Below are 12124 nucleotides of genomic sequence, written 5' to 3' on the forward strand. Positions count from 1 at the left end.
CACACCTCCCCCCTTTTGAGGGCGCTAGGGGGCAGCACACTCCGGTGTTCCCCCGTGCGCCCGTCCGCGACCTCTCCTTGTCGGGACAGCCCGTCTGCGTTACCGTGGTCACGGCCCCTTTTGTGGCGAATGGTGAAGTTGTATTGCTGGAGCGCAAGGCTCCATCGCAACAATCGCCCATTCGTCCCAGAGACGGTGTGCAACCAGCTGAGGGGATTGTGGTCCGTCTCCACGATGAAGTGGCGCCCGTATAGATAGGGTTGCAGACGCTGCAGGGCCCACACTATGGCCAGGCACTCCTTCTCCATCGTGGAATAGGCAACTTCCCTTGGTAACAGCTTCCTGCTCAGGTACAAGACTGGGTGCTCTTGGCTCGCAGAGTCCACCTGGCTGAGCACCGCACCGAGGCCGAAGTCACTGGCGTCGGTCTGTACTACAAACGGCCGCGTGAAGTCGGCTGCCTGTAGCACGGGCGGGCTGGACAGGGCGTCCTTTAGGGCCCGGAAGGCTGTCTCGCAGTCCATTGTCCAATCGACTGCAGAGGGCAGCTTCTTCTTGGTGAGGTCCGTCAAGGGCTTTGCCAGGCTACTATAGCATGGAACAAACCTCCTATAGTACCCAGCGGTCCCCAAGAAGGACATCACCTGCTTCTTGGTCCTGGGGGTGGGCCAGGATGCGATGGCTTCCACCTTCTCAGGCTCGGGCTTCAGGGTTCTCCCACCTACCCGGTGACCGAGGTACTGGACCTCGCTCATGGCCAGCTGACACTTTCCCGGCTTGATGGTCAAACCTGCCCGGTGGATCCGCCTGAGCACCTGTGCTAGATGCTCTAGGTGGTCCTCCCAGGTGGGACTGAAGACGGCAATGTCATCCAGGTACGCGGCCGCGTACCCTTCAAGTCCCTTGAGCAGGGTGTTGACCATCCGCTGGAAAGTGGCAGGGGCATTCCTCATCCCGAATGGCATCACCGTGGACTCGTACAGTCCAAATGGGGTAATAAAGGCAGAGCGTTCCCTGGCCTTGGGAGTCAGGGGGATCTGCCAATATCCCCGGCTCAGATCCATGATGGTCAGGTACTGAGCCCCGGCCAACTGATCGAGCAGGTCATCGATGCGTGGCATTGGGTACGCATCGGCGACCGTGACAGCATTGAGCCCCCTGTAGTCCACGCAGAACCGAGTGGTTCGGTCCTTCTTAGGGACGAGGACTACAGGCGAGGCCCAAGCGCTGTTGGATGCCTGGATCACCCCCAGCTTCAGCATCTCGTCAATCTCCTGGCGCATGTGTTGCTGCACCTCCAGGGAGACCCGATATGCTGAACGCCAGATCGGGGGATGATCCCCAGTGTCCACGTGATGGACAGCCAAGTCAGTCCTTCCGGGCTGGTTGGTAAACAACCCCCGGAAGGGGAGGAGGGTGGCCCACAGCTGGGACCGTTGGTCCTCCAAGAGCTGGTGGCCAACCTCCACATCCTCAATGGATCCGCCTGCCCTAACCTGGGCTAGCATATCCAAGAGGGTTTCCGCTTCTCCCTCCTCGGGCAGGTTGCACACGGGGAGCGCACATGCCTCCCGCTCATGATGTGCCTTCATCATGTTCACATGGAAGGGCTTCCGCCTTCCACGGGCAGGGTCCAGGTTGACCAGGTACGTCACAGGGTTGAGCTGCTGGTACACGAGGTATGGGCCTTCCCAGGCTGCCTGAAGCTTGTCCTGTGGTACGGGGACCAGTACCCACACCTCTTGACCCACTTGGTAGGTCCTCTCACAAGCGTTCTGGTCGTACCAACGCTTCTGATCGGCCTGGGCTTGAGCCATATTGTCGTGTACCAGTTGCGTCAAGGCCTGCATTTTGTCCCGGAAGCGCATGACATACTCGATAACCGACACTCCAGGGGTGGCCAAATCCCCTTCCCAAGCCTCTTTCACCAGAGCCAGGGGGCCCCGCACACGTCGCCCGTACAGGAGCTCAAACGGTGAGAATCCTGTTGAGGCCTGTGGAACCTCCCGGTAAGCAAATAACAGGTGTGGGAGATACCGCTCCCAGTCACGCCCATGGGAGTCGACCAACATCTTAAGCATCTGCTTTAAGGTGCCATTGAACCGCTCGCACAGGCCATTAGTCTGTGGATGGTACGGGCTGGCCACCAGATGTCGCACCTGGACCTGCTTACAGAGGGCCTCCATCAGCTGGGACATGAATTGGGTCCCCCGGTCAGTGAGCATTTCCTGGGGAAAACCCACTCGGGAGAAAATCTCCAGCAATGCGGTGGCCACCTTGTCAGCCCGAATGGACGACAAGGCCACTGCTTCTGGGTACCGGGTGGCATAGTCCACTACCGTCAGTATGAAGCGTTTCCCGGAGCTGCTGGGGATGGCCAGCGGGCCGACCAGATCCACAGCCACCCTCCTGAAAGGCTCATCGATGATTGGCAGAGATACTAGTGGGGCTTTGGGGTGTGGCCCCGCCTTCCCCACTCTCTGACAGGTTTCACACGAACGGCAGTAGGCAGCCACATCGGCCCCCATTTTTGGCCAGTAGAAATGCTGGTTTAACCTGGCCTTGGTCTTAGCGATCCCTAGGTGTCCGGCCATCGGAATCTCATGTGCGATCCGCAACAACTCCGTCCGGAACGGATAGGGTACCACCAACTGTCGGTCCCTGGGCCACGCCTCCGGTGAACCCTGCTGGACCGTGGCCCGGTACAGCCGTCCTTGGTCCCAGACCACTCGCTCCGGGTCCGAGTCCGAGGGAGGCTGTGCCGCCTGCTCCTTTAGAGCTTTCAGGCTGTCGTCAGCTTCTAACGCTGCCTGAAACTCCTGACTAGATGTGGCCAGAATCGACGAGACTGTCACATCTTCAGTCAGTACCCCGGGACCTGTGTCCTGGCCTCCACCTGACTCGGCTGCCACTTGGTCAGAAGGGGAAGAGCTATCGGACCTCCGGGAGGCCCCTTGGCTTCCAGCACTCCCACTGCGGGTGACAGCGGCCACAGCCGCTGCGACCGTGGGTCGTGCCTGCTCCTCCTCCGTTCCTGACCAAGTCGCCGGTTCAGGCAGACCGACCTGGCTTCCTGACACCCCGGTTGTGGGGGAACCATGCACCGAGATCTTACCTGGGAGCACTTCCGCTCCTGGACCGGCCCCAATCTCACCTGCCTGTTCCCCTCCTGCAGCAACAGAACCCCGCTGTGAAATCTCTGGGGACCCCACATTTGCTGTGGTAGCCCCCACCCCACACACTGGTCCTCCCCCTGCAGCACCCTGCTCTCTGCTTATCCCTGCAGAGGGCAACAGATCCCAGCTCACAGGCTGGTTACTTGTAGAGGCATTGTCACACCTTTCTCTGACCCCCTCCCCTGTCACAGCTGCAGCTGCGTGTGTGTCTATGGTGTCTGTGCAAGCAGAAATATCAGAGTTCACTCCCTCCTCCCTTACATCATTCATAGATAACACATTAACATTGTCCGGAGGCATGTCAGTACTGGCTGAAGGTTCAGCCTTTGGGGCGGGGCCAAACTGGGAGGTTATTTGCCCCAAATCTGTCCCAAGTAGCACGTTTGCAGGGATCCGATCAGTTACCCCCACCTCCCTCACCCCTCGCCCTGCGCCCCAGTCCACATAAATGTCAGCAACAGGCAGCGCCGGGTCAATGCCTCCAATCCCGGAGACAGCGAGGGTTTTTCCAGGGATCAAGTCTTGGGGGGACACCATCTCAGGCCGCACCAGAGTCACCTCCGAGGCGCTGTCTCGCAGTCCTATGGTCACAGACTGGCCGACGGTGACAGGTTGGAAGCTGTCCAGGGACCTACCACCACCCCCACCCACACAATACACCTTGGGCGGCCCTTGGGACGGGGACGGAGCCGGGGCCTTGGGACGCTGAGGGCACATGGCCTTGAAGTGTCCAGGTAGGTTGCACTGGTGGCACCGTCTTGGTTCTGCCACGGGCCTGGAGAGGGGAGTTGAGGGGGACACCCCCTGCAGTCTAGGGGCAGGTGGGGCAGTCGCAGAGTTCATCTTACCCCCTCTCCAGGTGCTGCTGGTGGCTGCTCTCCTGGCTTCAGGAGCCCGATTGTTGGTGTAGTCATCTGCCAGGGCAGCTGTAGCCGTGGATCCCTTTGGCTTCTGGTCTCGGATGAACTGGCGGAGATCCTCAGGGCAGTTCCACAAGAGTTGCTCCGTGATGAACAAGTCCAGGATCTCCGGTCCGGTGGAAAGCTGCAGGCCTTGGGTCCAGTGGTCGGCAGCTCGGGCAAGTGCCCGCCGGTGGTCAGCCCAGGAGTCCTTTGGTCCCTTCTGCAGCGTCCGGAACTTCTTGCGGTAGGACTCCGGGGTGAGGTTGTACTGTTGGATCAGGGCCCGCTTGATGGTGTCGTAGCCCTGATCCGCCTCAGCAGGCAAGTCCCCAAGGATATCCAGGGCCTTACCCCTTAAACGGGGGGTCAGGTATTTGGCCCACTGATCCTTGTTCAGATGATGCTGCAAGCAAGTCCGTTCAAAAGCAGTCAAGAAAGAGTCCAAGTCTCCATCCTTCTCCAGCACTGGGAAGTCCTCAACACGGACCTTTGGAAGTTTGGTGTCTGGAAGGTCACGGGTGGCTGATGAGGGCCGGAGCTGAGCTAGCTGCAGCTGGTAGTTACGCTCTGCCTGGCGCTCTTCACGCGCTGCTTGCCGCTCACGCTCGGCCATGAGTTCCTTGTAGCCCTCCCGGTCTCCAGCCTGGCGTAGGGCCATAGCCATTTGAAGAAGGCTATCCGAGCCTCCCAGGCTCGGTGGAATGGCACGTGGTGATCTGCGGCCCGCTGCGGAGCCTGGTGATTCACTGTCCATGGCAGAGCGGAGGGCTGGCATCTGGCTCGTTGAGGACCCTTGGGCGAGCTGCTCCTCATCTTGTCCAGCAGTGCCCGGTTGTGCAATGTCCTCTGCAGAGCTGTTTTCTGGCGTCGAGCTCCTGGAGGACTCGTGGGCAACCTCCTCATTACTGTCCACAGCACCGTCCTCCCTCTCTTCGGCTCCTGCTTTAGCATTGGCCAGTTGCATAGCTCTGCTCCTGGTGCCATCAGCCATTCTTGCAGACCTTTGGTCACTGACACAGAACTGACACCTGATGCCTCCACACACCTTACAGTATCTGCACTCTGACACTCTAGTGTTGAGCTAGTCTGAAGACCCCAGCAGCCACAGCTGCTGCAGGCAGTCTTTAGTGTCTGGGAGTATGGGTCTCACACTCACACACACTATTATCTCGATCCCACCGCTATGCCACCAATATGTCACAAACCACCGGGGGGTCACTCAGAAATCCCCCGCGCTGGCTACCAGTACGTCACAATCGGGGGGTACCAAGTGGGGGTCACCCCTCCTTTATACCTCCCGACCGACAGACAGAGCACGTGACGCGCTCTCTAGCGCCCCTCTTATAGTCAGGCCAATTATGGAATTGCCCGACCATAAGCAAGGAGGCCGCTATACTACTTATGCCGATTATTGAAGGGTCCCCGGTGAGAGTAGGGTGTATATTCCCCCGACCTCCGCGGGCGGAATATATAATATCTTCCCGAATCTCACTGGCCTCCCCACAATAATCCTTGGCACAATTCGCTGCCACCAACCGATTTACGGTAACTATTAGCCGAACACACAGACGTGGGATTCAAGATCGAGATAACAGAACAGCCCAAGATTAATTATATAATTTAATCGCCTAAAGCACACTAGAAACTACAATATATACAATAGGGAATCTACAGAATATACATATGTCAGAGTACAGTTACAGATAAAGCATGGTTTACAACAGGTATGCAATTCAATCAGTTACCTTGTGCGTCTGGCCACAGGGGGGCGCTGTAGACCAGGTTTCCAGGAACTCTCTCACAGGTCTGTCCCAACCAGGCCCCCGAGCAGAAGAACACTGGAAAATGGCCGAAGTAGGGTTATCAACCTGGCCAAATCCAGGTCCCCTCCTACCTTAGTGACCTCACAGGGAAGCACTGCCACTCCCCCTGCATGGATCAGAATTATCCAGCAAAGGGGATTTTGGCTATAACTTTGCCTGGGAGCGTCGTAGGCAGACGCCAATGCTCTCATTGTGACAGTTATGAATTTAGCTACAGAACGAGGGGACTCATGACCTGTCTGCCAGTTCCCCATTGGCTGATATCACGCCTGGGGCATTTCCCAATGTCCTGTTCCCATAAAAAGGGGGTGCCGGCATCGTCCACATGCGGGGACACCATTTTTATGGTTGCCATATTTATCGGAAATATGGCTTGCGAGATATGAACCATTTTTTACTGGAGTCGTTCTGTCTGGCTATTTCCAGAGCCTTGCTAATTAGATAGCAGCTCCTACTACAGGGTGACGGCAGGGAGTCATCCTGTGTCCATTGTCCCAAAGCCACCTAATTTCCATATCACAGGACATGGCCATGGAGTTTGTTGCTAAACCAGTTGTGTGGAGGAAAGGGGGGTTGACACCAGGAGAGGGCTTCCTGACATACTTGAATATCATGATTTATCGTCATCTCTCCGGATTTACCTCACACCCATAATTCCCTGCAGTAATTAAAGAGAGGGAATCACATGCAGGTGGGAGGCTGAAATTAGAGGCATGGTCAGTGCATTAAAATCCACCAAATAGGCAACATTGTTTTTTAAACATCTGGGCCCCAATAAGTGCATAGGAGCGCACACCCAGTGTGTCTTTCTAATACAGAATTATACAGATTAAAAATCTTCTGTACATTAGACATTTCTCTCTGCACCCCCCCCCCCTTTGCTAATTCCTTCCCACACCCCTCCCCCCTTTGCTTCCTTCCCTTTCTTTCCCCCCTCTTTTCCCTCCCCCCCATTCCTTTTACTTTCCCTCCCCACTTCCTTTTCCTTTCCCTCCTCCCCCTTCCTTTTTCCTTCCCCCATTCCTTCTCCCTTTTCCTTCCCCCCCCTTCCTTCTCCCCCACCCCTTCCTTCTCCCCCTTCCTTCTCCCCCTTCCTTCTCCCCCACCCCTTCCTTCTCCCCCACCCCTTCCTTCTCCCCCACCCCTTCCTTCTCCCCCACCCCTTCCTTCTCCCCCACCCCTTCCTTCTCCCCCACCCCTTCCTTCTCCCCCACCCCTTCCTTCTCCCCCACCCCTTCCTTCTCCCCCACCCCTTCCTTCTCCCCCACCCCTTCCTTCTCCCCCACCCCTTCCTTCTCCCCCACCCCTTCCTTCTCCCCCACCCCTTCCTTCTCCCCCACCCCTTCCTTCTCCCCCACCCCTTCCTTCTCCCCCACCCCTTCCTTCTCCCCCACCCCTTCCTTCTCCCCCACCCCTTCCTTCTCCCCCCCCTTCCTTCTCCCCCACCCCTTCCTTCTCCCCCACCCCTTCCTTCTCCCCCACCCCTCCCTTCTCCCCCACCCCTTCCTTCTCCCCCACCCCTTCCTTCTTCCCCCACCCCTTCCTTCTTCCCCCACCCCTTCCTTCTTCCCCCACCCCTTCCTTCTTCCCCCACCCCTTCCTTCTTCCCCCACCCCTTCCTTCTTCCCCCACCCCTTCCTTCTTCCCCCACCCCTTCCTTCTTCCCCCACCCCTTCCTTCTTCCCCCACCCCTTCCTTCTTCCCCCACCCCTTCCTTCTTCCCCCACCCCTTCCTTCTTCCCCCACCCCTTCCTTCTTCCCCCACCCCTTCCTTCTCCCCCCCCCTTCCTTCTCCCCCCCCCTTCCTTCTCCCCCCCCTTCCTTCTCCCCCACCCCTTCCTTCTTCCCCCACCCCTTCCTTCTTCCCCCACCCCTTCCTTCTTCCCCCACCCCTTCCTTCTTCCCCCACCCCTTCCTTCTTCCCCCACCCCTTCCTTCTTCCCCCACCCCTTCCTTCTTCCCCCCACCCCTTCCTTCTTCCCCCCACCCCTTCCTTCTCCCCCCACCCCTTCCTTCTCCCCCCACCCCTTCCTTCTCCCCCCACCCCTTCCTTCTCCCCCCCCACCCCCTTCCTTCTCCCCCCCCACCCCCTTCCTTCTCCCCCCCCACCCCCTTCCTTCTCCCCCCCACCCCCTTCCTTCTCCCCCCACCCCTTCCTTCTCCCCCACCCCTTCCTTCTCCCCCACCCCTTCCTTCTTCCCCCACCCCTTCCTTCTTCCCCCACCCCTTCCTTCTTCCCCCACCCCTTCCTTCTTCCCCCACCCCTTCCTTCTTCCCCCACCCCTTCCTTCTTCCCCCACCCCTTCCTTCTCCCCCACCCCTTCCTTCTCCCCCACCCCTTCCTTCTTCCCCCACCCCTTCCTTCTTCCCCCACCCCTTCCTTCTCCCCCACCCCTTCCTTCTCCCCCACCCCTTCCTTCTCCCCCACCCCTTCCTTCTCCCCCACCCCTTCCTTCTCCCCCACCCCTTCCTTCTCCCCCACCCCTTCCTTCTCCCCCACCCCTTCCTTCTCCCCCACCCCTTCCTTCTCCCCCACCCCTTCCTTCTCCCCCACCCCTTCCTTCTCCCCCCCCCCTTCCTTCTCCCCCCCCCTTCCTTCTCCCCCCCCCTTCCTTCTCCCCCCCTTCCTTCTCCCCCCCTTCCTTCTCCCCCCCTTCCTTCTCCCCCCCTTCCTTCTCCCCCCCTTCCTTCTCCCCCCCCCTTCCTTCTCCCCCCCCCCCCCTTCCTTCTCCCCCCCCCCCCTTCCTTCTCCCCCCCCCCCTTCCTTCTCCCCCCCCCCCTTCCTTCTCCCCCCCCTTCCTTCTCCCCCCCCCCCTTCCTTCTCCCCCCCCTTCCTTCTCCCCCCCCCCCCCCCTTCCTTCTCCCCCCCCCCCCTTCCTTCTCCCCCCCCTTCCTTCTCCCCCCCCCCCTTCCTTCTCCCCCCCCCCCTTCCTTCTCCCCCCCCCCTTCCTTCTCCCCCCCCCCCTTCCTTCTCCCTCCCCCCCTTCCTTCTCCCTCCCCCCCCTTCCTTCTCCCTCCCCCCCCTTCCTTCTCCCCCCCCTTCCTTCTCCCCCCCTTTCTCCCCCCCTTTCTCCCCCCCTTTCTCCCCCCCACCCCCTTCCTTCTCCCCCACCCCCTTCCTTCTCCCCCACCCCTTCCTTCTCCCCCACCCCTTCCTTCTCCCCCACCCCTTCCTTCTCCCCCACCCCTTCCTTCTCCCCCACCCCTTCCTTCTCCCCCACCCCTTCCTTCTCCCCCACCCCTTCCTTCTCCCCCACCCCTTCCTTCTCCCCCACCCCTTCCTTCTCCCCCACCCCTTCCTTCTCCCCCACCCCTTCCTTCTCCCCCACCCCTTCCTTCTCCCCCACCCCTTCCTTCTCCCCCACCCCTTCCTTCTCCCCCACCCCTTCCTTCTCCCCCACCCCTTCCTTCTCCCCCACCCCTTCCTTCTCCCCCACCCCTTCCTTCTCCCCCACCCCTTCCTTCTCCCCCACCCCTTCCTTCTCCCCCACCCCTTCCTTCTCCCCCACCCCTTCCTTCTCCCCCACCCCTTCCTTCTCCCCCACCCCTTCCTTCTCCCCCACCCCTTCCTTCTCCCCCACCCCTTCCTTCTCCCCCACCCCTTCCTTCTCCCCCACCCCTTCCTTCTCCCCCACCCCTTCCTTCTCCCCCACCCCTTCCTTCTCCCCCACCCCTTCCTTTTCCCCCACCCCTTCCTTTTCCCCCACCCCTTCCTTCTCCCCCACCCCTTCCTTCTCCCCCACCCCTTCCTTCTCCCCCACCCCTTCCTTCTCCCCCACCCCTTCCTTCTCCCCCACCCCTTCCTTCTCCCCCACCCCTTCCTTCCTGCCTTCTGCCTCCCTTTCCTCCCTTCTCCACATGGCACTTCTCTCTAGGACCCTTCATCCACCCACCTCCATTAGTAGACAGCCTTCCTCTTTGAGACTCCTGTACAACTCCAGCCTCCTTCATGGCCTTTCTGTTACGCCACTGTGGTCTTTCAATCTCCTATCCATTATAGAAAAGAGTACATGGGCGATATGTTTTGGGGTCCCCTCAATCCTGGATAATTTGTAGAGTCCGCTACACCCTTGGTGGCTATTTGGCAATACTATCCCGCCCAGGTGGTATTTTATACATGTAATCTCCTTTGTGCCCACCTCCTACATATGTGTGTGTATAGAGTTGGGTGGGATGGTGGCCACCACCTAATTTGCTATCTTGTCTATCTACCAACCTTTCGCACTCACTAACCCGATACACTAGAGTAATGATGAGGTTAACCTGAACTTTTTTCTGACCATTCCTTCCCCTCAATACGTTTTTTGTTTCTCTGCAGATGGCGTAGACAAAACATCCACTATCTAATGCGAATCGGTACTTCGTGGCAGCGCTGGGCGTAGCACACGGAACTGCTGGTCCAGTGTTGGGATTTGCTGACTCTCTCTCTTCCCTGGATGCGCCAAACATAATTTAGCCCTTTTTTTTTTTTTCTTCCTGTTATTGTAAAAAGATGGCGTGTTGGAAGCATAAGCTGAGCTTGCAAGGGAAAAAAATTGGCTATTTTGTTACTTTGTGAAGTGAAAATTTAATTTTTTTTTCCATGTGATCCGTTTCCTGAATGAAAAGCTTTGTGTTCTGAGCGGGAAACGCAAACAATGTGATCGGCAAGAAATTTTGCTGCCACTGGACAAAACATGTCTGACCCATCACTGGGGACGGGACGTGTGACCAACCGATGGAAGGTGTTGCATTTTTTTTTTCTTCGATACATATACAGTATTTTCAATTTGTTTTTCCCCTTAGTTTAAAAACCAAACACAAAACAACAAAAACACAAATTACTCATGTTTACACGTTAAGGGTACATCGGCTCGCCAGGTATGCCTTCCTTATCTTAATCGTCGTACAATTTCTTTTTTTCTTATTATTAGCAGCCGGTTTGCATCATGTAAGAGCCAAAATTTTCTTATGGAAAAAGAAAGTGTCCTCGAGGTATTGATTCCGAGTCCCCAGGGGACATTGTTTTTGACAGACCTATACATAGCTAGCCATGGACATTGGAAGACGGTCTACCCGCTCTCAGATGATGGACCTGTATCGGTATCGATTATCAAAAACTATTTGGATATCTAAAAAAATTTAAATCAATTCACTTTTAAGAATTAAAAGAAATTGGGCCAAAATTCTAATGTCTATGGGCAGTTTTGTGACGCCAATTGTGTCTAGGTTGAAAACTTTGGGTGTTCTTAAGAAGTTCATGGAAAGTCTTGGAATGTGAGTGGAAAGTGATGAGAAGAAAAGAGCTGAGTTTTCTTTGGTTTATTTTTTTATTTTTAGCTTTTTCTTTGTCTCCGGGAGACTTTTTGCTGAGCATCCTCGTCCTCTGCTACATTTTGCGATTGTATCGTTTCAAAGTTTTTATTGTGCAGTTTTGTTTTTATTTTTTTGTATATTTTTTTGTTTTTTTTGGAGGAGTGAAAAGGCAGTTCAGCTGTTGATGGTTTGAAATAATTGCTGATGATGGGATGTTAGTGCTGCTTATGGAGATTGTTACATGAATATGCCAGAGGCAGAAAAAGGGAAAAATAAAAAAAAAAAAAAAAGTACTAAGTACTCTAAAATAAATATTACACCGTTTGCTGCAAAAAAAATAAATAATAAAAAAGAAATCCATCGCATTTGCTAAAATGACAGCGACTGGTCAGCGGAGCCCAACGTCTCCGGCTCATTTCTCCATTGGGCCACTCCTAGATAATTCCCCCTCCCCCCCCCTAAGTTTAATGGCAAGATCATTGGTCAAACATTTGGTATGAGGTTTGTTTGCCTTTTTAGTGGCCAAATGTCTGTGAATCTATACACCAGAAAATGGCCAGTGTACACCGCACTATAGGTCCCTATCCTGCCATGTAGTGCATATCTGAATCTATGTACTAGACAATGGGCAATGTACACAGCGTTTTATAGACCACTATCCTGTCTTGTAGTGTGTCTGTGAGGCACCATATTCATACTCTAATGGCATGACCTGGAACATGCCGCCATATATATATATTTTATTTTCTAACAGATTCTTATGGAGTGGCTCTTTTATAAAATTGAAGGGTCGCGGGGGTACAGCTTGAGCCCATAGCAGGCTGTGGGCACAATATAACACGAATATCTTTATATTGCTTTGTGCATGAGGCCACCCAAAAGCAGCAACTTGTACAAATTACCGTAAGTAACGGATGAGAAAGTTGTT

At 56.1% G+C, this 12124-nt stretch overlaps 1 protein-coding gene across 1 annotated transcript in view; it reads left to right on the forward strand.

Moving 5' to 3' along the window:
• Positions 1–11303, forward strand: part of SAMD4A (sterile alpha motif domain containing 4A) — a 98588-nt gene extending 87285 nt beyond the window's left edge. The window contains exon 13 of the mRNA XM_075331016.1: positions 10220–11303. Coding sequence (XP_075187131.1) covers positions 10220–10248 — 29 coding nt within the window. The 3' untranslated portion in view covers positions 10249–11303. The remainder of the gene's footprint in view (positions 1–10219) is intronic.
• The last annotated feature ends 821 nt before the right edge of the window (positions 11304–12124 follow it).

This window comes from Anomaloglossus baeobatrachus, chromosome 12 (assembly GCF_048569485.1).
Source record: "Anomaloglossus baeobatrachus isolate aAnoBae1 chromosome 12, aAnoBae1.hap1, whole genome shotgun sequence".
In the NCBI taxonomy this organism is placed as follows: Eukaryota; Metazoa; Chordata; class Amphibia; order Anura; family Aromobatidae; genus Anomaloglossus; species Anomaloglossus baeobatrachus.